At 41.4% G+C, this 26,977-nt stretch overlaps 1 protein-coding gene and 1 long non-coding RNA gene across 4 annotated transcripts in view; both read right to left on the reverse strand.

Annotated features, from left to right (window-relative positions):
* Lhfpl6 (LHFPL tetraspan subfamily member 6) overlaps positions 1 to 6,949 on the reverse strand; it is a 197,918-nt gene extending 190,969 nt beyond the window's left edge. The window contains exons 1-2 of one of the 3 annotated variants that reach the window (XM_027394950.2): positions 6,800 to 6,949; positions 4,814 to 5,365 (exon numbers count right to left, since the gene is read on the reverse strand). In XM_027394950.2, the coding sequence (XP_027250751.1) occupies positions 4,814 to 5,198 (385 nt within the window). In that variant the 5' untranslated portion in view covers positions 5,199 to 5,365; positions 6,800 to 6,949. Of the gene's footprint in view, positions 1 to 4,813; positions 5,366 to 6,696 lie in introns of all 3 variants that reach the window. The other 2 variants (XM_035450923.1, XM_027394949.2) reach the window with 2 other exon arrangements.
* A 14,473-nt stretch (positions 6,950 to 21,422) lies between these two features.
* On the reverse strand, positions 21,423 to 26,975 carry LOC103162060. Its single transcript, XR_003481073.2, has 2 exons — positions 26,859 to 26,975; positions 21,423 to 21,920 (listed from the first exon to the last, which is right to left on the reverse strand). It is a non-coding gene; the product is annotated as an uncharacterized LOC103162060 (long non-coding RNA).
* Positions 26,976 to 26,977: the final 2 nt, after the last annotated feature.

A 26,977-nucleotide genomic window follows, 5' to 3' on the forward strand; every position in this document is an offset into this window, starting at 1 on the left:
TCTGGTGCACCAACTGGGCCTGTCATCCCTGGGAAAGCTGTTTAGCCTTTTCCACCTGGGCTCCACCTAGCCCTGCTGAACACTCTTGGGGGCAGAACACTGGATTCTTCATGAGGAATAAGCTCACTGATGATATCTAGGCCTCTTATAGGACTAAAAGAATGCTTCATTTCCTACCTGAGAAGCTTGGAAGCTTCATAGGAATGTAACAAAACAATGAAAAAAGTCCTAGATCAAGACTCAGTAAAAGCTGGGTGTTGGTGGTGCACGCCTTTAATCCCAGCACTCGGGAGGCAGAAGCAGGCAGATCTCTGTGAATTTGAGGCCCCTGGTCGACAGAGCGAGTTCTGGGACAGGCTCCAAAGCAATACAGAGAAACCCTGTCTCAAAAAACCACACACACACACACAAAAGATTCAGAAAAACTCTTCAAGTGAAAAATAAGACTGAAATCAATGGTTACCTGAAATATGCCATTCAAAACCATTGCTAGGTACGAATATATAAACTTTGATGTTGCAGATTTTATGAATGATTAGCTAATATGTTATCATTAGCAAGAGACCTAGAACTTGGAGCAGGTAGACTCTGGCATGCACTGTCAGTGTCATATCAGACTATAAATCTTCCTGCTCATACGGAAGCACTGTCTATGACTCCACCTCAATCTTATTCCTCCTGTGTTATCAGTAGACATGACTGGAATGAAAGGTGAGGTCCCTAGAATTTAAGGGTCCCTACCATTGAGCAGGAGTAAACCATCTTCTGTACATGTGTCGAAGACCAGGAAACTGTCCACTAACCAAAGCTAGTTCCTCAAGTGCCTTCCCCATTCAACCATTCTGGTATAGGAAAATGATAAAGGAAGGGAAATTTTATATAACATGGATATCATAAACATTATGAAATGCATGTAATATATATATTTAGTTCCAGGAAAAGGTGACAAGAACAAGGAAAATGGGACCAAGATGTGCCCAAAATAGCAAACTGCAAAGGTGTGGGGGGGTGGGACTCCTTTTATGGCTGGATTAGGGAAGTTTATATGAGATCATGGCATAACTAACTTTAAGTCTTAGAAGTCATCTACCATCCTAAATATAAAATGTTTTTACTAAAGCAGGACTTTAAACTGTGGCCTCAAGAGCAACAGCAGTGTTATCACCTAGAAATTTGCCAGGAATGCAAATATCGGGTCCCCTCTAAAGTACAGTGTGTGGGGGAGAGAGAAAGGTGGGGGAATGTTTGTGAGTGAGTTCTGTGTGTGTCTGCTATCTGGTGAAATACCTGGAGCTAAGTGTAGTTTAGTGGTAGAGCACTTACCTAGCGTCCATTGTGTCCCCAGAATGTATAGATGCATAGGCTGACTGAATCTCAATCTCTCAATCTCTCAATCTCCTCTCCTCTCAGTATTTAGCAACTACAGTGTTTGTGAGAACATAACTTTACACTGAACAAGAAAGACAGAAGTCAAAAACCTATTTTTTACAGAGTACCCTAAGCATACTCCATACATGTTAATATTTTTATTATACAGTATATTTTCCAAAGACTTTCTACAGGCTTTTAAAAAACTCAAGAAAGAGAATTGAAAGCTCACTATTTTAAAATTATGATATAAGCATGCCTTTTTAATAAAGGCAGCAGCAATAAAGCTCACTCACAAGTTACCTCAGAGAAAGTAGCATTCATTGGTTTCTTGAAGGGTTATTAAGATAGAAGGTCTCCAATCAGAAGTTCCCCTTTTTTGTTGTTTCACTGTTTGAAAGGTGACATTTCAACCTCTTATCAGCCATCACAAGACTATTCAAATTTAAGGCTGACACTTTGTCCTTTACCTTGTTCCAAAATACTGCAGGGGTTATACTGTCCAATGCTACACCATATGGGCAGACTCTGGATCCAGCAGGCAGGGGTAAGCAAGATGCCTCTGTATCTTGCCATTCCTCTGCTCCCTGTTGTTTTTGGAACAACTCTCACTTTAGCTAAACATAACCCTTCTGGGCGATTCATTTTTAGTAAGAGAATCTGCCTTCCGGCAGAGCCTCCAAAATGCTGATTACATTCCGACACTGAGCTAAAGCCTCTCAGAACTCACTGATTTGGCATCTTCTGGTCTTTAAAAATACTCACCCACTTTATGAAAAAAAAATCAAATAAAACTACTAACCACAAAAGCTGTGTGAACAAAAAGAAAAACAATTATGTAGTGAACAACTGGAGAAATTCTTCTGAAGGCATTGTATCTTATCATCTGTTTTCTTATTAACTGTTGATGATTAGCAACAGATTTGGAAAATCTCTCTCCATGTTCCAAGTTATTTTTTAACTCTAAATTCATCATTATCTGTGGTAATAGGCATTATCAGTTTAAGAGTTAGAATTTTTAATAAACCTCTTTAGGTTTTTACTACCAAAATTATTTCTGCCTGACCTAGGAAACATGTATAGGAAATAAGACAATGGCAACTGTTGAAGACTGTGGAGATCGGTAAGAATAATTGCTGCATAAACACGAGTGCTTGGGTTCAGATCCCCAGTGCTCACATGCAAAGTCAAGCTTTGCTGTGCATGTACCTGAAACCCCAACACTGTTGAGGGTAGAGATGGAGGATTGCTTGGCTTGCAGACTGCCAGTCTAACTCCAGATTCAGGGAGAGACTCTGTCTCAAGAGAACAAGGAGGAGAGTGACAGAGCAGGAGAGCAGGACATCTGATGTCCATCTCTGACCTCTGCATGTACCTACTAATGTACATATGTGCACATACTACACACAGAGAGACACAAGCACACCTGAAAAAGTGATAAAGAGGGAGGGAGGGCCAACCATATCAATGATATCTATCCCTAATTTAATGACAGTAACTCTTACCAAACAGGAGATTATGAAACATATATACAAAGAAAAGCATGATTATTTTAAAATGTATATAACTTTCTCAATTGTCTGTTCCCTTCGGTAGTCTATAAAGTGAAGAGTTTGCTCCATATAATTCAAAAAAAAATCTATATATAGCTTAGAGAGGGAAGGATAAATCTCCAGGGTCTTGGATTCACTTCTTGTTGCCTTCCTTCATTACACGTTTAGAGATAATCAATAAAAGCTGATTTCTCTTTGTAAGCATTTTCCTATTCTGCCAGAAATAATAGCAATCTCTGCTCCAAAATGAAAAAGAATGGAAAGTAATATTTACCATAAGAGGAGAAAAATGAAACTGCCTAAGCATTTTTCCGGAGCCAAGTAAAACAACAGCAAGCCCAGTTTATGATCAAGGAAAAAAATTCTTCCCTATATCACCAACATTAGTTTTGCTCTAAAAAATCTATGACATCAACAAGTTTCCAAACACTGCATTTACATTTCCATTTTCAATGACAACCTCCTATGCTTCCTAAAAGTTTTACTATATTTCTGTGTGAATTTAAGTATTAAAGACAATAAAAAGCCAATGGTGAGTAGAGAAGCTGGCAGGAGAGACTGTCAGGCCCCCAAAGCACCTCCCAGCACAAACAAAGATACAAAACCCAGTGAGGTTTATTCCAGATAAGAAAACAAAGGACTACACATCAATCTAAGTCTTTCCTGGACACACAAAAGTGCTTTGCTGTACCCATTTTCAGCACACTTAACTTACAAAGTTTTACCATAAATAATCTCAAATAAGGCACTGGGGTTTTCTAATCTGTACCAGACACCACAAAATGGTCTTTTGTGGGGGCCTTTCCTTCTTCTGGATTCTTTGAAAAAGGCTGTAAGAAAATATCAAGTGGAAGAAGAATAAATTTTTACTTTGTTTTAAAGTTACACACACAATTTTACAGGTCTTCCAGGCTTCCTGTTTCCCTTCAGTCTGTACCATCGATGGAGGTTGTCATATTTCACCAGGGCGTATTGTAAATCAGACAAGTTCAGCCAGTCAGGTTGAAGGATGGAGGTGAAAAAGCCCAGTGGAAAATATATAAAGTGCAATTAGAACCATATGACCAGAGATATTGAAGCAATACTCGCTGGAAGAGCGCCAAGTGAAAAACCAGACCTTGTCTGGTGTTAGTGAGAGTATCCAGTCGGTTTGGGACAGCTCACATCAGTCTCTAAACACTGTATTCTTTTCTTTCCTCCACAGAAAAAAGTTACCAGAGAAGTTAAAATCTCACGCTCTAATCAGTCTAGAACTGTATTTGTAACACAGTGAAAAACATAGTTGCCAAGATGAAATTATAACTCACCTAAAACTTACTATGAAATGTAGTGTAAAATTAAATAAGGGTCAATATTATATCCACCAGGAGTTTTAAAGGCTTATAATGATCACAATATTGAACCAAACACCTTTTGCATTTTTCTGTGAAATCCTTGCCTCTAAAGACCTCAAGTGTCTAGCAAGGCAAAGACAACCCATGGGTCTACTGTTGGACAAAAGCAGCATGAAGCTGTAAAATACAAACTATCTCATCAGTACATACATTACAAACAGCCTATACATGCATGTCTCACTCATAGAGGTACCCAGCAGGCCAAGGGTGTGTGCGTGTGTGTGTGTGTGTGTGTGTGTGTGTGTGTGTGTGTGTGTGTGTGTGTGTGTGTGTGTGTGTGTGTGTAAGGATGAACAGGCATAAAGAACCCTGATACTGTAAAAAGAATTCCAGAAAAATCTTTGACGCTACTGTATCTATTACCATGGTCATTTCAGATCTATTTCTCCTTGCATTCCAAGTGTCAATTACAATTCCATCAGTAGATAAATGAAACATAATATTCAATACTGCTTTGAGATTCTATGGGAACAACTCAAGTTTAGTTAAGTCACTTACCTCCCAGAAACTGTATTCCTCCAGCCACTCTTCCTACTGTCCTGGAGATGAGCTCTGATACACAGCAACCCATAAGGGCAGTGAGAGCTACCAGGAGGAGCAGGCCACAGCCCAGGCCTGTCACTATGGTACAGATCCTCCATTCTGCGCTGGGGATGCCCTGGAAGGAGGCATAGCGACCACATTCTTCCACCATCACCATCATCTGCCGACTCTCATCATGCACAGGATACGAGCATCTCCGGAAAGTGCCAAAGGACACAGGCTTGCCCAGCTGAGATCCCCAGAGCCAGTAAGGCATGAAAAACCCCACACAGGAGGTGGCAGCACAAAGGAAGGAGAGCAAAGCCCAGATTACTCCGGTACAAGTCAGGCTGGATGCCATCTTTCACCAGGCAATGCAATGAGGACCCAATGTGACTGTCCTGAAGGTATGAATGAAGGCTGCCAGGTAATCCACAGTTCTTCAAAGGGGACACAGCTACTGGCAGTAACAATCGTTGGTCCTACTGGGTATCAAACCCTCATACTTTGTAGTAATGATGGTGGCCCCTGGTAAAAGAGCAACAGGAAACAGTGAAAGTTAAGTACTTCTAGCTTATTTATAGGCCTCTAGAAGCGCTATAATTTTCAGTTAAGGAATGTCAAACTTGCTTCAATGCTTCAAAAGTGGGAAGAACTAATTCCGTCCATACACATCTCTATACAAGTTTTGCCAAACTAGCTCAAAGCCTCCCCATGTCTTTATCTCCCGTAAAATGCTCCCAAATTAATTCTGACAGCTATTTACTTAAAGAAATGAATGGCTTCTATTTGCCAAGCCAGTGAATTCATTTCACATACTCACATTAAAAGCAATGTAGCGTTTTTTGTTGTTATTTTTTTTTTACTTGCAGTGGACATAACTCAGGACATTAAAATAAAATGAACCATACTGCTGTTTATTTCGCTTGCAAGTTCACACTTAGTTCCTAGCAACTTGTCTGTATCCCTTGATGGGTGTGCGGACCAAGCAAAACGATGGTAACTTCCTACAATTACAGAGTACTGTAAATTTAACTAATTTATCTACCACCCAGGTGTATGTATCAGATAGAACCATGGTCGTACACTCCCAGTACCCAACAACACTGAGAACTCCTTCGGCCTTAATCTCCCAGGGTAAATGCAAGCCTCTATTATTTTCACTTCTATTTCTACTCATTGGCTTCAGTGATTTCACCTGCTGGTCATTTCACCTGTTTAACTTACCCGGACAGAGCGCTCACACTTTTCCAATACTCAGTGTCAAGCATCAGCTATTCGACTAGGTGGGTTGACTTGCACACCTGAAAACACTCACCACAATGAATGCAAAAGTACACCCACCCTGGCGTTCCATCTGCAAACTACTTCCTAACTTCAGCCTCAGAGCCTAGAGCAAACTCTGTTTCCTAAGCTTCTCTCGCCCTCAGTTCTGGATTCTACCCAAAGGGAGCTCCCTCTGGCTACAGTTTTAAAAATCTTGTCAGCTGTGAGCCCAGGCTGGAGTTGAGTTGGTCTGGGGATGACCAGCAATTGGGAGGGGTAGGAGGAAGGAGGGCCTCTTCCTCAGCTGGAGTGAGGTGCCCTAGTCCAGATCAACTCAAAGCCGCCCCCCCCCCCGCAAACTGCTCACCCACCGTACCCTGGGGCACCAGGGACACACACAATGATCTCTGGATGCTAAGCAGCACCGGGAAGTTCTTGCAGCCGGTTCTGAGGAAGGGGCCAATAAGGTTGGAAAGGCAGCACCCCCCGGAGGCAGACACTGACCGCAGCTGAGCCACGCCGCTCAGGAAGTCATGGGTGTGGGGAGGGGGGACCCGGGTGCCGGGCTCGGGGCTGCGGGACGCGCTACTTACCCGGCCGGGCGGCGGCCACGGTCCCTAACGGGTCACGGGCGCAGCACAACTTGCTGTCTTCCCCTGGCGGGGACAGAGCAGTACAGAAGACTGTCCTCCTCACCTTCGCCACTATTGCGACGTAGATCCGGACGACTCTGGAGAGCCGGGGTGGAGGGTCAGGAGGACCCGCTCGGAGAGCCCGCCGGCTGTGGCCGTGCGGCCCGGGAGCACCGCGGATGCCGGCTCCAGCTTTGGCAGGCGAGGCACGCGCCGCCTCCTCCCCGCCCTCCCCTTTCCTCTGTCCCCTCCCCTCGGCCCCGCCGCGCAGTCCTGGACGCGCGAGAGTGGGGGCGGCAGACAGACTGAGAAAAATCAGGGAGAAAGTTGCTTGCCTTCTCCGCAGCTCCTCGGGAGCGCCGAGGCCACACCCTACCCCTGTATTCTTTTCTGGGTCAAACATTGGGGTCTGGGGCTGCAGTGTTCCCGCAGCCTTTGAGTAGACTAGGGTGGGAAGTAGCCTCAGAGTGGGTAGAGTCTGTGAGCTTTAAGGGCTGTTGAGAAGTGATCAGTTTGGAGGACAGAGACCATGAAGGGTGTGGACGTAGATACGAGAAGGCTGGGCATGTAACCCGAGGCTGCTGGATTCAGTGGGGGACAAGCCAGAGAGAAAGCAGGCAACTCCTTCAGCCAGCCTCTCCCAACAGCTGCACACCTTTGAGAACCTCTTTCAAGACATTTCTTTTTCTTCCCGATGTTCCCCACTCCCTTCCCTCCTCCTCTCCCCCTCCCTTTTCTAACTCCCCCTCCTCCCCTTCTTCCTCTTACCCTCTCCATTCCCCCCACCCATGATTAGTCGTATAATCTATACAACCTTTGGATTTCCTTTCTGAAAATCATCCCCCTTTGATTTCTCCTTAGGACCTGCCAGGGGTTCTGACTTCCTAGCAGCATTTAACCCTTTGGAAGCCGCAACTGTGTTCTGTAAGGTGACACCTGGAGCCTCCACTGAGGACAATTATTTTAGGAAGCTACCATCTGGGAACGGCAACTTTTGAAGTACATACTTTCCCAGATACAGTTTTTGTGATGTGCTTTTTCAAAGTAGTTGGAAGTAATAAATGTGTGAGAATATATTTCATAATAAAATTTCAAGTGCACCATTTAATTAGGTAGCATCAGCTAGAGACAGGGTTTGTTTCATGATTGTTTGAAAGGTTCTAAGTGATTGATTCCAAGCCTGCCCTTTGTAAGAATATGATGTAGGTAATGAGTCTCCCAGGAAAACAGTACAATGCACGGTAAGCTTTCTCACAAAATTCCTAAGAAGGACAAAGAACAGTTCCCAGGAGACATTCTGCAAAGTCTGGAGATTTATTTATTTATTTATTTATTTATTTATTTATTTATTTTGGTAACCATGACCCATGACTGGGAAGGCACTACTGGCAGCTAGTCCATAAAAGCCAGGGATCCTGCTCCGCACAGTACACAGGACACATCCAGAATAATCTAGCTTAAAGTGTGAACAGGCCAAGACTGCAGGGACCTGTTTCAAAATGCCACATAGTTCACAGTCATCCATGGACCTCAGGTTTAGAGGTCTAGATCTGAAGTTTTCCTTCTTTAATTTATGCTTCAATTCTTCTTGTGCAAATCACCAGTTGCTGAGTGTGGGTGGAAGCCATATGACTGGTCTGACTCCCAGCTAAGTAGCCCTCCCTCCCCTGGCCGCCTGGTACTCTCACACATCTCCTATCTATGTAATGTAGAGGTAGCAGATACCAACAAAATTATATAGTGGCAGCCAGACCTACCCACCCACCCACGCACACTCACACACTACCTACTAGAGAACTTGTCTGGGATACTTTCTCAAGCTTAGAGGAACTTTCGATAGTGACATGGATTGCCAAGGAAGCATTAGTAGTGATCATGTCAAGTGCAAATTCTTTCATTACCTTGCATCAGGGCACTAGGTTTATGAATAGATGGTTTCATCTCATTCCCAATGAAAGGGAGTAAAAAGCAATGAAGGTGGTTATTATTTTACAGAGAAACAATGATTTACTTGAAAGCATATGGTTAAAATATGAACTTATAAAAATTATCTCATTATTTGCATTCTATTAACTGATGTGTAACTATTATCAGAGAGGTTTGGTTAATATAAGAAATGAAGAAGTCTAGCCGGGTGTTGGTGGCACATGCCTTTACTCCCAGTACTCGGGAGGCAGAGGCAGTCGGATCTCTGAGTTCGAGACCAGCTTGGTCTAGAAGAGCTAGTTACAGGAAAGCCTCCAAAGCCACAGAGAAACCCTGTCTCGAAAAACAAAACAAAAAGCAAACAAATAAACAAAAGAAATAAAGAAGTCAAGAACCGTAAATCCTATCATATCAGAATATTAATTAAATGAAATCATGTGGGCTGCATTGCCTGGGACTCAACATTCTAATGAAAGTGAGAGAATCTGGATAAACAATGACCTGCCTGCCTGAATCTGTTGCCTTGTTTGCAATATAGAGTTCGAAACTATTACATTTAATGTTTCTGAACCTCAGAGTTCTCCAGTCTTGGAGAAGGGAGTAAGGAGTCATCCAATCATGCATGTCAATCAAAGCAGGGCCTAGAATCACAACTCTTAGTTCCCCTTTCATTCCACCATATAATTATCTTCCCAAACTATAAAATCTCCTGAGTTACCCTCCAGGTTCTGGCATGGATACTTTACATGCACATGCATTGTAATATCTTTAAAAACCTTTGCATTCGATTTACATCTTCAAGGGATCTTTAAGTTACATCACAGCCAGAAGTTCTCACATAGCAGATGCTGCTGTACCTCTCATTCCAGGTTCCAGAGCAGAGTGTTTGGCTAGCAGTCCTGTTGAATCATGAGATGAGATCATAAAGGTAAAAGCATATGGAAGACTGTAGGCACAGATGAGAACACTTTTGGTTTGGCGGTTCAATATTAATTCCCAATCCCACATCCCTTGTTCAACAGATGCTTTTCCAGCTTCCTTTAAATTTAGTGGTTGTTACTTGACTCCCTTTTAGCCAATGAATCTAGGGAGGACTTGGAAAACCATTGTTTGCTTAAGTAAGGATGGTTGGTAGAACATTTCTCCCACCTTTCTGGCTCATGTTCCTAAAGCATGAAATGTTTGGCATTACAATGATCTTGTATTCATCAGGATGAGGAAGGCGCAGAGACGACCCAACACCTTCACACTGTCAGCTGTTCACCACCTTTTGAATTTTCTTTCTGCTGGAATCGAGATCATGTGCCATCATGCCCAGATGCTCATGAGTATTTTTAAGTAAACAATAAAGCCTTGATATGGTTTAAGCCACCATAAGTTGCATTTTTTCTTCTATTAACCATGTATCTCTAATTAAGCACTACAGATAATGCATATGCTCAACGATAAGAAACACACATTAGTCAGCATGGTACTGTTGTGCTTGCCATGTGGGTAGAGGCTCAGTAACTGAACATGAATGGAAGGATTAATGTAAAAATCAACATCATGTGATTATTATACTTGCTGTAGCACAAGTGGAACTTCCTTTTAAAAGGTATGCTATGTGAAGTTATGAATGTAGAGATGAAACACAGGGACCAGAACCAAGCATTTCTGGCCACTGGAGAGAATTTTATTTAAGTTAAGAACAATCTTATTTTACATACCAATCCCAGTTCCCTCTCCCTCCCATCCCTCCATTCCCTCCACTAACCCCCCATCCACTCCCCAGGGAGGGTGAGGCCTTCCATGGGGATCATCAAAGTCTGTCACATCATTTTGGGGCAGGGCCTAGGCCCTCCTCTGTGTATCTAGGCTGAGTTTCCCTCCATGGAGAATGGGCTCCCAAAGTCCATTCTTGCACTAGGGATAAATACTGGTTCTACTGACAGAGACCCCATAGACTGCCCAGGCCTCCCAGCTGACACCCACATTCAGAGGGCCTGTGTTTCTGTCATGTGGGGACAGGTATGATGACAGTGGGAATGAGGAATGGAGAGGAATCAGGATTCTCTCTTTTTTTTTTTTTTTTTTTTTTGGATACAGAGTTTCTCTGTGTAGCTTTGGAGCCTATCCTGGCACTCGCTCTGGAGACCAGGCTGGCCTCAAACTCACAGAGATCCGCCTGCCTCTGCCTCCTGAGTGCTGGGATTAAAGGCGTGTGACACCAACGCCATGGCAAGAATCAGGATTCTTGATGCTTTCAGTAGAACATGGGATGATGTCAGACTTTCTGGAGAACTTCAAGAAGCTTTTCTGGGCTCAGTCAGTGTTAGTGTGTTCTTTGAGTCAAGCAGTTGTCTGTGGTGTGGATTTGAAAGACAAGCCTTTTCTAAAAAGGGTGGCAATAGTAACTGGAGTCACCTTAAAACAATTTATAAAAGTCAGACCTGTAAAAGATGTACAGACTGAAGTTTTCAGTATTGTAGAATCATCTCATACAAAAAGTTTCCCATGAAGTGCAGGCAGGAAGATTGTAGGTACCAAAGAAAACTGGAGAGGTGTTGACAGGACCAGAAAAGAGAGGCTACTCCCTGCCGTGGAGCCCATCAGCTCTTCATCGCTGAGAAAACACACTGTATTCCTGAACAGCGCTGAGGGACGACCCCTCAGATGCTACCCAGCTGGACAACTGCAGCCAGAGTTTACAGTACTGAAGCAGTGATCAAGATTTAAAATATATACTTTGAGGTTACACCGCCCTTCCTTTCTCTCATTCTGCAATAACCCTTCTGCTTCCCAGATCCTATCTTGGGATTGATTTGAAAGGCTACAGTGAAGGTATTCCATTTTGTCAGTCTTATACACAGGGAACAAGGTCCCTGGCCCCTGTTTGAAGTCATGGGAGCAATACTAATATTCCATGCATACCCTTACCACAGTTATACCAACTGGGGATGCCCATTCCATTTCCTGTGGATTTTCTTTAATGTTTTCGTAGACTCAAAGTCACCTTACTCCAGAGGAGCTGTATTTGCCTAGTTATGTACAATTTCTAAACATAGTGGTTTATGTGACTATATTCCCTGGGAACTTGGATGGAGATAATGAGCATGCCATTCTCTGACCTGCTCCCAGTGGAGCTGTCTACATTATTCATTCAAAGTTTGCAAATTACCTTGGAAATGTAAAATGTCATGTAATTTCTATATATTATTCCTATATACATTGAAGAAGCACACAAATTTTAAATCAATAATTTATTCATAAGTTGGAAAATGTAAGTACTAAATCACATTGAATATACTAAGGGCTTTACACTGAGCTGTCAAAGTAGGAAATGACCACAGTATATACTGTAACTACGTGGCCAGTACATTGTACACAGTTAAGTTTTTAAAGAATCAGTGTTCTTGCACTATTTTAAAATTATTATCCTTTCACCATCATTTCAGGAGTTCTCTATGTTTTCTGTTTGGCATTTGTTTTCTTACAGTATGTTAAGAGATGCATTTTGTGATGACAATTAATAGAGATAAGAATTTTTGCTAACTTTTGTGGGGTTTTAAGGCAATGTATTGTCAAGTATTCTAGCCTGGCCTTGAACTCCCAGCAGTTCTGCCTAGCCTACTGGGCACCGAGGTAAAAGGTACAAACCATCATTCCCTGAAAGAACTGATTTTTATTTACAATAGTATAGACTATCAGCCAGTTGTGATGTCTGAGAATTTTGAAACGTTAATTCTTCCCATCACAATATAAAAGACATTGTGAGGACCAATATGTTAGTAGGCTGATTTAACAAAAGAAAGTTGTTTTTGTTTTTGGGGTTTCTTTGTTTTTTGTTTTTGTTTTTTTTGTTTGTTTGTTTTGTTTTTGTTTTTTTTCGAGACAGAGTTTCTCTGTGTAGCTTTGGAGCCTGGCACTCACTCTGGAGAGCAGGCTGGCCTTGAACTCACAGAGATCCGCCTGCATCTGCTTCCTGAGTGCTGGGATTAAAGGCGTGTGCCACCAATGCCCGGGAAGAAAATTGTTATCAATTGAAAGCTTGGCATCATAATTCCCCAAAGGACTGGTTTTTCCTTAAGGAAATAGTTTCCTGTTTTAACTGTAGTGAAATGGAAAAGTTCTTCCCAGTTCTCTGATTTCCTACAAACCCTGTTGGCTGCACTAAAGCCTGTCCCCTGAACAGATGGATGAGTCAAAAGAGACAATGTCCCTGGTGGGTCTCCCACACCAACAGGAATCTCTGAAGCCAGGAGTCCTTCTCTGATCATACTGCAGAGACCAAGAGCATTCAGTGGACATGCCTGCCATGCTCAGGAGGCAGGTCAAAGACATGTTTACCCCTCATGAAGTGACGTGCTTCAATTAGCTACCAACACTAAGATGGACAATACTTTGGGCTCTACCTGTAAGTTTATCCTCTTTCAATCTGTTCAGATTGGTTGTAGAATTTTACTACTTACTGCCACTTCAGAGACCTGATGAGAGTGATAACAAAATCAATATTATCACATTCATTTAACTATTAATTTTTTGGTGACCAGTTTGCTGGGAGCACCAGAGCAGGACTAGTGAGACACGGAGAAAACAAGGAAATTAACTCTGTAAGCTGACATTGGGCTGAACCGCCAAAAATTGTATCTTAAATGCTACCCTTGGTTGACTTGCCAACTAGAGTGAACGAATGAATGGAAATGGAATGGCATTTGGCTAGTTATGTCTCAGAAGATCAATATCTCTACAAGGTAAAAGCTAAATAGTACAGGCAATGTGACAAGAGCAGAAGATACAAGGATAAAAACAGAGTTTGGAGCAGGATACAGCATCAGACGTGTCAGCAGCTAGACATCAGCGTGGGCAAGAGGAAGCACACAGGGCAAGGGAGAGCAGACACCAAAAGGAGGGACAAGAAAATGAGACTGAGAGGGACCCACAGTTCCTTTTTCTACCTGAACGTATTTGGGACTCATAGGACCTAAAGGCCTAACATTAAGAAAATGTCTCTGAACCTCAGGAGGCCTACCGTGGCCTCTTATCCATGTCTTTATTGAGGGAGGTACCCACATTGCTACTCTATTGGAGAAACCCCTCACTGTGCTGTGGATCTCAGATCTGTCTCACACTGACTCCAAAATGGGGAGACTCCTGTTCACAAGACCACAGGAGGCAATCATTTCAGAAAGTGACAAGGGAGAAGTTTACTCTTTATAACTTCATGAAAGCCCCCTCAAAAGGAAGCATGGGCCACAGGAGCCTATAGCCCTTCCCTGCAGAATGTCCCATACTGGCACCTAATTAGGAAGCTCTGTCTGCTGCCTTTGTGAAGAGCCAGGTTGATTCACCTCCTCAGACCCTCCTTTATCTTGTGCCTCTCCTTTATCAGGCTGCCTTTGGAAGCTGAGTCTTGGTCCTACTCTTTGGGCATTTTCAGCTTTTCCCATTTTTATCAATGTTGTTAACTCTCGTCCTTAGGGAAGATGTACATGGACAAGGGTACCATAAAAGTCTCTTCCCCTGCCACTTCTCAAAGAAAGAAACATTTCTCATGATGGCAGATTTGGATGTGCCTTCCTCAAATATTAACTGACTGTATAACAGGTGTTTTATTTTTTAAGATATAAAATTGCTGCTCCAATACCCACATGGTGGCACAACCATCTGTAACTAAAGTCCCAGGGGATCTGATGCCTGTGATACATGGATATATATGCAAGAAAAGCACCTATATACACATATGTATATATTTATATGTATATATGCACTATATTTATTCTGGGTTGGAAAAAATGATTTAGTCAGTAATGAGCTTATTACACAAGCATGACATACTCACTTAAAAGAGCAGTGAGCCAGGGCTTGGTGCAGAGTGGAGACTGGAAGTTTGCTAGGGCTTGCTGGCTATAGCCCAGGCATAAATAATGAGCTCCAGGTTGAGTAAAAAAGTTAGAGATGTAGAGAAAGACACTTAACATTTACATCTGGCACACATACACAAACAGAGGAAGGCTACTTCTTTAAAAAAAACAGTACCTTTCATCTATTTAGCAAGCATCTTATCTCATCTTAGAGAAATATCGAAAGCTAAAGTATTAAAAATAGGGAGTCCACATAATGACATTTTAGGATAGGATAGAACATTTAAATCTATAGTTTCCTAAAAGAAGCAAAACCAACTTCTGACCATTATAATCAAAATGAAAAATGTTTGGGAGAAAGGATATTATGAGTCAAAAATCAGGATCTGAACCTAAAATAAACTGATAATGACTCAGAAGCTACTTGTAATTTATTTGTTATTTACTCATTTATATGTTGGTCAGAGCCTTTACCCAATAAAACCATTAGCGAACATGGCCCATCACTTTCGGGAGAGATGGTTTTGTTTTAGTTTCTAATGAAGGCTTGAAGGGATGCCAACACTGGGATTGCAGTGAGTTTCCATCAATGTTGTGATCCTGTTTCTCGGTACTAGAAGCCCCCTAGTGTCCAAAGTGCGGCAAAGGCCATTTAATCTTCCCTAATTTTTCTTCTAGGAATGAAGGTACTTATTGGACTGCCGCTGAAAGACTTTTCTGATAATAATAGGCTGGCCTCCCAAACGCCTCTCTACTCAGAACACTTTAACCTGAGATGTGTGGTTTAGTAGAGACGTGTTGACCATACCAATAAACAAAGGGGTCACACAAGTGCCTCCTTTTCTATACATGTATTCCTACCCCCTCTATTTCTCTCTGTGTCTCTGTCTGTCTGTCTGTCTGTCTGTCTGTCTGTCTCTCTCTCTCTCTCTCTCTCTCTCTCTCTCTCTCTCTCTCTCTCTCTCTCTCTCTCTCTCTCTCTCTCTCTCTCTCTCAGAAAGGGTCAATCTACATAGCCCTGGCTGTTCTGGGTCTCTACATGTAGACCAGATGCCAGATGGCTTCAAACTGAGAGACCCACCTGCTTCTCCCTCCAGATTGCTGGGATTAAAGGCATGCACCACTACACCCAATTTATAAATGCATTATTAATTAATATTTTTATTCTTTTGTTTTTGTTTTAACCTGGATCGGGGGCAAGTCTTTCAGAATTGTGATAGTAAACCAGAAGTCACACATATTAAGGTTCCTGAGAAATTGTTACATTATTTACATGCTAGCTACTGTGTTGGTTAGAAAACATCACCAGTCTTACTTGAACATGGGTGTAGTTCAGAAAAGAATTATGATACAGGGAAGTGAGGGCACCCAATTTCCTTGAGTTGAAGAATAACATGATTCTGGTTAAAGGGAAGAGAGAGAGGGTGAGCATCTGCTGTTTGAGCGATGTCCTCTAACTTGCATTTTTAAGTGTTAAAGAAGAAAGAAGGAAGGCACAAGAAAGATCCTGGTAAGATTTAAGCCTAGTTAGAAGGCAGGAACACACAGTTCTGGGCTTGACTTAGCTGCCAAATTGCTGTCTGACCTTGGACAAGTAACACTGTAAAATGAGAAATCGGATTATCCTGTTTCCTACTCCAAACACAGCAGGATGTCAATCAGAGAACCTCTGGAATGCTGTAACAAAATCCAAGACCTCTCGATGTGGCCTATCGACAGTGGAGATATGGTTCTCATAGTTCTAGTGGGTGTGAAGTCTAACAGAAGATCCCACACCTACTGAGGCCACCTTCCTGGCTTACAGACAGCAGACCTCTATCTCTTTTCAGTTTGCCTTATCTGACAGAGGGAAGAGCTCCCTAGCTTTGCTCCCTCCCTCCCTCCTTCCCTCCTTCCCTTCCTCCCTTTCATTCTCTTACTGTGTCTATACAGTGAAGAAAGGGCAAGGGAGTTCTCTGGCCTTTTATTTTTCTTTTTAACAAGCCCTGATTATAAAAGTGTTTCCCTCATACTTGTTCACCTCCTAAATGGCCCACTCCCAAATGCTAGTGGGTCTAGGACAATTAGACTGTGGAATGAAATGGATAAGGTGATCGATCACCTATGGCCCATCAGGCTGGTATCAGATTTCTTGCCATAGTATATCAGTGAAATCATATGAGAAAACCTTGGAAGTTCAACAACCCAGGAGAGATCCTGGTGCTGGGTGCCATAGAGGAGGCTGTTCTTAGGGAGCTGTAACACATCTATGAACCCCAGAAAGAGAACCACAGCCAACCAAAGTAACTATTGCACCAAAATCCAGCTTGATGAAACTATTAGTTTTAATTGGGATCACTAAAGGAATACGAGCAAAGGTTTACTTACAGGAGCATGGGTGACTCAAAAACAGCTGTATCTCCAGAAAGCTGAGTCCCACACAGATAACAAACCATGAAAGCTGAAACCACCTCCACTTGGATCTCTGCATAACTTACAGAAAGCTCTATGCAGCCAAGGAATCACTCCATAGTTAGGTTGATCAGTATCTCCTCCCCAGCCAATGTTTATTCCTTCTATAGAGCTTGAGGATCTTGCAAGTTGTAATTTTCCCAGATGTATGACACTCTGTTTATCTCAGTCTCAAGCTTCCCTACACACACCCCTAGGGGATGCTTCAGTTTAGGGGAATCTATTCTAAGAAACAGGGACACACCATTTTGTCACAGACTAACCTTTCCTCCATGTCTTATTCCGCCATTGCTTAGATAAAAATAACATCATGTTTTTCAAAGGCCATAATAATAATGGTATTGTTATAATGGTAGCAACCACTCAGTACTAGGGAATTAAGACAATCTTTTTCTCAATGTTTTTTCCAAGTTCTCCATTCAGATCGTGGGCTTTAATTTTTTCCTGCTAGCCAATTTCTGCAGAATTCTTATAGCATATTGGAATTTGTACAGTAAAAGACAGTCCAGCACACTTAAATCTACATTTAAAAAAAAACTATGTATTGAGGCTAGAGAGATGACTCAGTAGTTAAAAACACTTGGGCTATTGCAAAGGACCCAGGTTCACATGGTGGCTCACAACCATCTGTCACTACAGTTCCAGGGAATCCAAGGCCCTCTTCTGTCCTCCCTGGGCACACTGATGGTATGCAGCTAAAACAGTCACACACATAAAATAAAATCTAAAAGAATTAAAAAGAAAGAAAAACAACAATGCATCAGTCTAAGAGATTTTAGGTAAGATTAATTTGTCAGGCATTTACAAGTCCCAAAACACAACCCAGTGCCATAACCTTAAATACAATTTTTTTTTTTACTGAAAATATTTTTTGCCCAAATGTTTTTCCATGTTAAAGTGTAACAGTGATAAATAGTAGAAGGGAGCAAGGTAGCATAGTGAATTCCTGCTCTCACAAATGGATTGGCCTGGTTTTCTTCTACCAAGATGTACAGCATCCACTCACTGGTTTAATAATACATAGTCATAGTGCTATTTTTAAAACTAAATGAGATAATGTATGCAAAATGTTTAGTGCATAATAATTACTCAATAAGGGATAGATAAGATTTAGTAAGTCTTCCACTACCTTAGAATCATTTGGTAACAAATAACAGAACACATCTAAACCTATCTAATCGATCCTTGTAAGATGCATTGTTATAAAGAATTAGGTCACCTGATAATCTATTGTTTTCCGTGGTTTACTTTTTAAATGGTAACATTGATTTTATGTGTGTTCCTGTGAAGCATGGCATGCTGCCCATGTGTGGAGCTCAGAGAACAACTCACAGGAGTCAGCTCTCTCCTTCCATCTGGGTCAAAGTCAGATTTGAAGCAAGTGCTTTTAGCTCTTGAGACATCTCACTGGCTCTCTGTGATTCATTTTAAAGGGAGAGTTCATGAAAAGCCCTGGCTTTGATTCCCAGCTCCACATAAACCAGTCATAAGCATGCTTACCCATAACCTGGCCTGAAGGAGATAAAGACAGTAAGGCAGTGGGATCAGAAGTCCCAGGGAAGCCTAGGCTACCTGAGATCCTTCTCTAAATAAATAAATTCCAGCCACATAAATAATGCATCCGAATTTTAATCTGTTATTGCGTTTGCGATATTAAAATGATGACCAGGAAAGAATTTCCTCGTAATTGGCCTTCAATGCTAGGGTGTAGTTAAAGGTTATTGGGCATAAGAAAGGAGAAAGAATAAATGTTTGCCCTGAGATTGCGAAATCTGAGTGAAGGCTTCAGAAGGCTATCCTCTAATGAAGGTTTTGTTTCTCCAACACTTTGAGTCGATCTTGCCAATCCTGTTTAGCAGTCACCTAAAGCATCCTCCTTAGTAATCTGAGGACCAGATGGTCACTGAAGTAAACCAGAAAAATAAACTTTGGGTCAACAAAGAAAACACATCCATATGATCCTCAAAGTCCTTACGAAATGGCATTGGGTCAAAACCACAATAGTTCTTTCCTATTTTTATAAGTTCTAATAATTGTTCTTGAGAATGACTATTGTGTAAGATACAAAGTAGTCTGTAAAAAAATACCAACGATCTAAAGATCCTTTTTTCATTTTAAATTTTACTACAAAAAGGTTTTTAAACAAAAAATGTTCACACACTGAAGTTAGTCAGACTCGGGATGACAAAATCAATGAACTTCTATGTATTAGAGTGGCCATTCTGAACAGAAGCCGCGGAGCTTCATATTAGATTTTATAATTTCAGTACCAAATATATATTTTATGCACTTACCATTTTATTGTCCATGTTCAGTATTTCAAGACTAGAGATAGATCTGAATACTAAACATGAGGAAGTCTGCTAAAGCAATAATAACTTTGAAATTGATATAGAAACCTACATTGATTTCATATTGATCATTTCAATATGATCTCAAATGATCAGTTTCTCATATTGATATTTGAGAAACTGAATGTTTTGTTTTCTTACTTACTTAAAAAAAAGAAATCTTTCCTGGAAGAATTATAATAATGGATAAGGTAATTTGCTTCAATCCAAGAGTTTAGTATTAGACAAAGGCTGAGAAACACAATGCCAATTTCTCAACAGCGACACCTGCTGGGACCCCAGAGTATAGCACTTCAAGGAGCTCCTCTGACTGGCGGGACTGGAAGGAGCAGGAATGCCAGGCTGAGTCTTCAAGGCTCACCTGCTCTCTGCTTGCAGATTTACAGGTTACATTTCTCATTCTCACCAAAATAGAAGAGGCAGAAAATGGGAGAGGAAACCTCAAGTATATCAAATTGGTTTCCATTATTTGGTTGTCTTAAAAACATACTAATTTCCCTGATAGAGGAATTTCAATTAATATATGTAGATATAATGTAGCCCTACACACACACTGTGGTCTACTTTTCTCTGTGGGTATAAATTTATCCCTCTGGGCCTTGAAGGTGAGCGGGACTGAGTGGAGTGACCCATACCCATTCTAGTGTATAGAAAGGGCAACAAAGTAACTCCAGTCAAGTGTACAGATACTACCTCGGTCAATAAGTGAACATCACCAATGATCTTCTGTAGATGCCAGGCATCATTGATGCCATATTGTTACCCCAACCTAAGGTAACCAGAGTGTACTAACAAAGACTGAGGCCAATTTACTAAATACCTGCAAAAGTCTGCACCTGTCAATCCAGGAAAAAGAAAAGAAAAATCAGAGAAATTTGCTGTACTAGATAGTTTCATGTCAGGTTGACATAAGCTAAAGTCATCTGAGAGGAGGGAAACTCAATTGAGAAATTAGATCAGACTGTAGGCAAGCCCGTAAGTCATTTTCGTAATTACTGATCAATGGGGAGGGCCCAGCCTATTTGGGTGGTGCCGTCCCTGGGCAGGGGGTCCTGGGTTCTATAAAAATAAAAAGACAGGGTTCTATAGGGAGTAAGCCACTAAGTAGCTCCCTCCATGGCCTCTGCATCAGCTCCTGCTTCCAAGTTCCTGCCCTGTGTGAGTTCTTGTCTTGACTTCCTTCAGTGATAGACTACAATGTGGAAGTGTAAGCTAAATAAACCCTTTCCTCCCCAAGTTGCTTTTAGTCAGAGTGTTTCATTGCAGCAGTAGAAACCCTAAGATACTGGCCCAAGGAATAGTAGGATCAAATTAAGTATCCTACATGGATCTATGTGCTGCAAAGAGCAGTAGAAAAAAAAATCTAGGGAAGTCAGTTTGGTGAAAGTTTGATATTACTTAATAAAATACCAATGTCAGTTTCTTGGTGTAAACAAATGTACTACAGGAACATACAGCTGACATGAGGGGACACCGGCATGGATTGAGGGCATATGAGAGCTCATTGCATTCTCTTTGTGATTCCCATACATTTACGAATACTCCAAAATGAAATCTTTATTTCAGAAGTATTCTCTGAATACTCTCCATGCTGTGTGTTCTGAGGGTTAACCCTTACCTTTGAGAAACACATTGCAGCTCAGTGTCTTCACACTGCATTATCTCTCATTTAAGTTGTTATGCCAGTGTCTGGCAAGCAGGATTCTTTCCATTTAATAGGAAGCAGACTCAGGGATTTTATTCCATTTATTTATACCAGAAGTCAGAAGCCACAGGGTTCTTACGTGTGCTGAGTTCTAACGGAAGTGATTATACTGGGAATGATTGACACTGCTTGCTGGATTTTATGTAGCTATGTTACCTCACTTCTTCATGTGAGGAATTAAGTGCTGGTAGGAAAAAAATGAAATGAAAAAGATGAGTCAAAACTTGAGCATTTGGTCTCAGTCTACACTCTGAAACCATCAAGTTCTCCCTGGCATGTAAAAAAATCTCAGGCATCCTTCTGGGTTTAGCTTAAGTGTCTTTGTGAGTCCTTTCTCGCCACTCAGACGGCATCCCTTCATCCCTACATATCCATTTTGAGTCATGGCAGAAGGGAAGTACAGACTGCACATACACAATTCATGTTTAATTACATACAAAATTCCTCTCCTTAACAATTTCTTTCTCTACTCAAATTTAAATTTAATTGTCAAACTTATTTTAGTGAAAATGATTCAGTGTGGATGACTATGTTAAATTACTTAGAAACCTCAAATTATAGAGCTTTCCCAGACCAGCCACTGAAGCTCGAAGTCACTCCCCTACATTTTGAGAAAAGCAAGACTCCTGTGCTCCAGTGTGAGATAATCTGACTTCATTCTGTTAGCTTAAGAGAGTGGGCCAGTCCTTGGGAACTTGCAGTCCATCTTCAATCAGGCCCCTCAGGAGGATCCTGGGACCTCACAAAGGCTGCCAGTCTACTGTCACTCTCTTCCCAGACTCTTCTCTGTGCTCATTCTCACCAGCTGGATTGAGTGACAGTGCCCACGCCCGATGATTGAATTGCTTGTTCATAATGAACCAGTCCATCTCAGACACCAGGCAGTTCTTTAACCAGACTGGCCTCTGTCTGCAAAACAAATCAGCTCAGGATCAGCCATTTGCAATGAGTATGTAAATCATTCAGGGTCACCTGCCTGTGGCTGGAAAGTGATTGGCATTTGCTAAGCAGTCACTGTTGATGCTTTGCCTTCAAATCTGAGTCTCACCAGACTTAGGACTTGCTGTTTCTGGACAATTATTTCCTTAAGCTGACAGAATTGTGTCACATTAATATTTAAAATTAAAATCAATGATTGCTCTAGCACAGTGACAGAATGCTGCTGTTGAGTGTCATTGAATTGCTCGTTAATATTAATTTGCAGTTGTGGAGAAATGGCTTAACAACTGAGCTACACATATATAATTTAAATATTGATTAAATGGGCCATAAATCTGTGCTCATGAAACAAATTACTTCTAGCCATCTGTGTTTGATTTTTGTGGTCCTGCTTAGCATTTTTAAAACTCGTAATATTTTAGTAACAACATGCACATTTTTAGTAGCTTCATTGTTAGCAGATATTTGCCAGTTTCCTGATCAGCAAAAATTTGTTTTAGACTGATAAGTGTCATAAAATTCCCCAATAAATTTCTTACCTAAAATATCATGTATCAATACACTTGGTATCAATAGCATCCTTACTACCTGAAATTCACTGCATATGTTTTAGGAATCTGAGATTGACCTGAGAATTTGATTTTCTTTAGGACAGAATAATGGAGTTAGATGAACCCAGGTTAGTATGACACGTAGTGTGAAATGTTTTTTCTTTCTATTATAGTCAACAAATTGCAGTATGTTTATGATAGTAACATGTCATATTTGTAACACTACAGGAACATGTAACACAAAGCAATGACTATTTTGGAATCCTAAGAAGTAAAGAAGTAAAGCCAAAGCATCAGGATAGATGAACTTGCCAGGGAGAGTGAGGGCAAGCAAGCAAAAAGCAAATGTGTCCTTCTTCCATATCACTTCAAGTGGGCTGCAAAAAGGTGTGGGCCAGATTTAGGGTAGGTCTTCCTACTTCCGATAATCTAATTAAGCAACTCCATTACTAGCACATCCAGCAGCTTGGGTTTTAGTTGATTCCAGACATGGTCAAATAGACAACCAAGATTAGTCACTGAAGGTTTCTTGTGCATGTGTCAGTCAAAGATGAAGTCTGTAAATGTGGAAAAATTGCATATATAGAGTTTTGTGCCATCCACAATTTCAGATATCTACTAGAGATTATACAAGTTACCCCTTGGAGATAAAGTAGGAGCTACCACACTGTCAAAATGTGTTTATTAGTTGGGCAGCAGTGATACATACCTTTAATCCCAGCACTGGGGAGGCAGAGGCCAGCCTGGTCTACAGAGTGAGTTTGAGGACAGCAAAAGCTACACAAAGAAACCCTGTCTCTTAAAAAAAAAGTCATTATAATGTACCTTTTAAAATTAAAATCTTAATTTAAGAGTTGAAATAGCAAATTCAATATACCAAATTTAAAAACAAAATCATTCACTTTATTGAGATGTACAGATATACTGTTAAATTTTCTTTTCCTTGTCATGTATTTTGTGTTGTGTGACCTGTTTTTGCGTTTTCCTTTCTAAATTTGGGATGAGAAAATATAACACGACTAATAAAAGACCAGAGACAGATATTGGGGTTCAGAGAAGATCAGAGAAGCACAGCAGCCAGCCAGTAGCTCTTACCTCTATCTCAAATCAAAATAGGTGATCCTGTCTCCACAAGTCCTCAGAGTGCACTGCTCTTCACCAAACCTCAGACTGTAATCCTGATTTCCTGTCTCCTCCCATCTTATATTCCTCTCTCCACCCAGCCATGTCATTCCTGTCTCCACTTCCCTAGTGCTGGGATTAAAGGCCTGTGATCCCAAGTGCTGAGATCACCTTTGTGTGAGCTGTTTCTCTTTTAGACTGGATCAATTTTGTGTAGCTAAGTGTGACCTCAAACTAACAGAGATCCATCTGCATCTGTCTCCCGAGCTCTAGAATTAAAGGTGTGTACCACCATGGCCTGGCTTTATGTGGCTAGCTTTGCATTTTGATCCCTAGTGGCTTTAATAAATCATAAATAATATATTATCACCACAAGAAGATTTCAATTCCCAGGATTTGATTCAGTCCTTGTCTTCATCTATGCACATCATCTGGAAAAAGTTCGATGTGTTTCTTAGTGATTCTGGACAAAGACCTAGAACCTATTTTCTCCAGTGAGTTTGACTTAGATTGTGTGTTATATGTTGAACCCATAAATGTAGAAAAGAAGCTTTTCAATTCCTTACCTTTTCTTGCAAATAGCATCACCTGGCTATTTTATCTTTTACCACAACTTCCAACAAGAGTCTCTCTCTAACTCCTTTCATAAATCTAATTGCCTAATTTGGGTCCCTGACATCTTACTGTTAATTCACCTCCCTCCCAGTTGCAATTAATCTCCACTGACTGCTAAAGTTAATTGGTTCTCACCCTTCTACTCCCTGTGCTACTCCTGTGACTAATATCTTTACTACCTAGTTGGATTTTGCACCTTTCTTATATAGATTACTTTCTTACCTGTCTCACAAACCACAAATTTATAGTTATTACATTGACTAGAAATAACTCTCCTGAGTTGTATGCTGTCAGGTTGGGTCTGTAAATCACAGTGTCTTAATCAATAGATGGGCATACAGCCAAAGTGAGCTTGTGTCCAGACTTTGAATGCTGTGCAAAAGCAGAAAAATGGCCAATGGTCCTAAAATCTGTCCAGTGGCTCCTCCCCCAAGTTCCCACACTGCTGGGTGATTTCCATCCATGTTATGAGCCTGCAGTTCCATGACCTGTCTTCTTATTGTGCCAATAAATTAGCCTGGGGAATCAGGACACACACACACACACCACCACCACCACCACCACCACCACCACCACCAACAACAACAACAACAAAACCAGTTTTGAGTCCTCTGACTGCTTGTATATCAAAAGGTCCCACTACAATGCTTGCTCATGGTAACAAGATTAACATGTCATCAACTTTGTGTGTCAGTTATCCTTCTTCCCAGTCACCCATCAGAGCCCACGAACAAAGCAAAACAGTGTTAAGACTACGGATTTAACAAAAGGTATTCCCTTACAGCCTGTCAGCCACTACTGAGCACCCACTTTACCAAAGGCAGGTAAAGCAGCACCTCTGAATAGTCACATACCCTGGGAGGACTGGCTGCAAGGGATAATTAGACTTCTTCCCTTAGGGGGGAGAAAGAGTTCATTCTTTTAAGCTAAATTCATACTGGAAAATGCTTGATTCTTTGCCACTTGTCAATTACTGAATACATTCTACATTACCGTAATATTACATACAACTTGCTTCATACATAAAAAAATTCTTAACACTGAAATAATAAACATGTGTAATTTGTTAGTCTCGGTGCACATTTCACTTTGAAGAAGGGACTGCCCAATTATGTAGAAACTATAGGAAGAGCCAGGCTATGGCACCTCTTTAGTTTAGGGTTCATGCTCTTCTGAGCTATACTTCATTATCTCTATTTGTTCATTACCTCCCATAGTCAGAAAATATATAAACTAGAAAGTGTGTGTGTGTGTGTGTGTGTGTGTGTGTTTGTGTGTGTGTGTGTGTGTAGAATGGGACCTTCTATTCTATTACTTTCTGTCTGTAAAAACCTATCATCATCATAACACCAATATTGGAACCTAAACCTGCTCTGACATCTTGGTGCTTGCAATTGACAGAGACAAGGCCTTGCATTGAAAGATAGTAGGACCTTAAGATAAAGCATCTACCAGGGCTGAGAACTCCTCATGATAGTGGGTGAATAGACCCAAAGAGGCTCAGATAGTTGTATGACAGACCCTAAGAGGAACTGGAGTTAGCTGTGGAGTGTGGGAGAAAGGATGGGACCTAGAGAACCACCGGATCATTTCCTAAAATGGCTGTGCTCTGGGGCAAAGTGAATAATTGGAACCCTCATACAGACAGATTTGCATCAAGAAAAAAAAAGTGATCACAGCCAGCCAGCCTAGCCTGCTTTCTGTCAGATGAGTTAAGCAGCACTAGTATGTCTGTCCAGGAACACGGCAAGGGACTTGCAGCAGACTCCAGGTCTCTTGGTGCCTTGATCCTGGACCTCCCATCCTCCAGAACGATGAGAAATAAATGTCTGTTGTTGATAAGCTACCAAGTCTATAGTATTTTGCTATGGCATCTGGAAAAGACTAAAGTAGGAATTAGCACAAAGAGATTTGAAATTTGTGATGTTTGTGCCCAGTAAAACATTATAGTGAGAGTGTTGCTGCCTTGGAGACAGTGCCTAGAATTAAGGCCAGGCCAGTAATGTGAATCTGAACATGTAGGTCGAATTGAGAAGGTTCATTAACACCGTCCCAATATAGTCATTATTAATAACTCATCATGTTATTTAAATAAAGTGGTAACTCCAGTTCTATGCATCGTGATGCCCTCTTCTGGCCTCCACAGGTATTGCATGCATTCAGCGACCATACATACATGCAGGCAAAACACACTGGTTTTTGTCAATTTGAGAGAAAACAGAGTTTTTTTTTCTGGGCTTTTAAATGTATGGTTTCTCGTATTTGGGGGATTTCTCACGGTTCTGAATCTCCTTCAAATCTCAGCTAAAAGGCCAAGTCCTTGCAAAGCCTTCTTGAATAAACGTCTTGCCCGGCATTTCTTTCTTCTCTCTTCATTGTTTTCTGTATACTGTCTTGGCCCAAAAACGCTTATTAATCCCTTTGTCTCAGTGTACAAAGCAGATTATCCAGTGTACACCAGGGCCCTGGCCCTGCTTTTCAGAGATATGAATTCAGATACAGGAATTTAATTATGACCAGTTCTGTTGGCCACCTATGCCAGCTACTGGTCTCAGAGTATTTTACGCATACTTCATCACTAGTTCGGCATTTCTTAGATTCCTGAAATCTCTTTCAGTACCTCCAATTTCTTCTCTTGAGCGCATCCTCTCCTCCTTCCAGGATTTTAAAGGAAAACACTGTCAGGTAGCGGCGCGCATGCCCGGACGGATGTGCGCATGCTCCGGTGAGCGCACACGC

This window comes from Cricetulus griseus (genome assembly GCF_003668045.3).
Source record: "Cricetulus griseus strain 17A/GY chromosome 1 unlocalized genomic scaffold, alternate assembly CriGri-PICRH-1.0 chr1_0, whole genome shotgun sequence".
Classification (NCBI taxonomy): domain Eukaryota; kingdom Metazoa; phylum Chordata; class Mammalia; order Rodentia; family Cricetidae; genus Cricetulus; species Cricetulus griseus.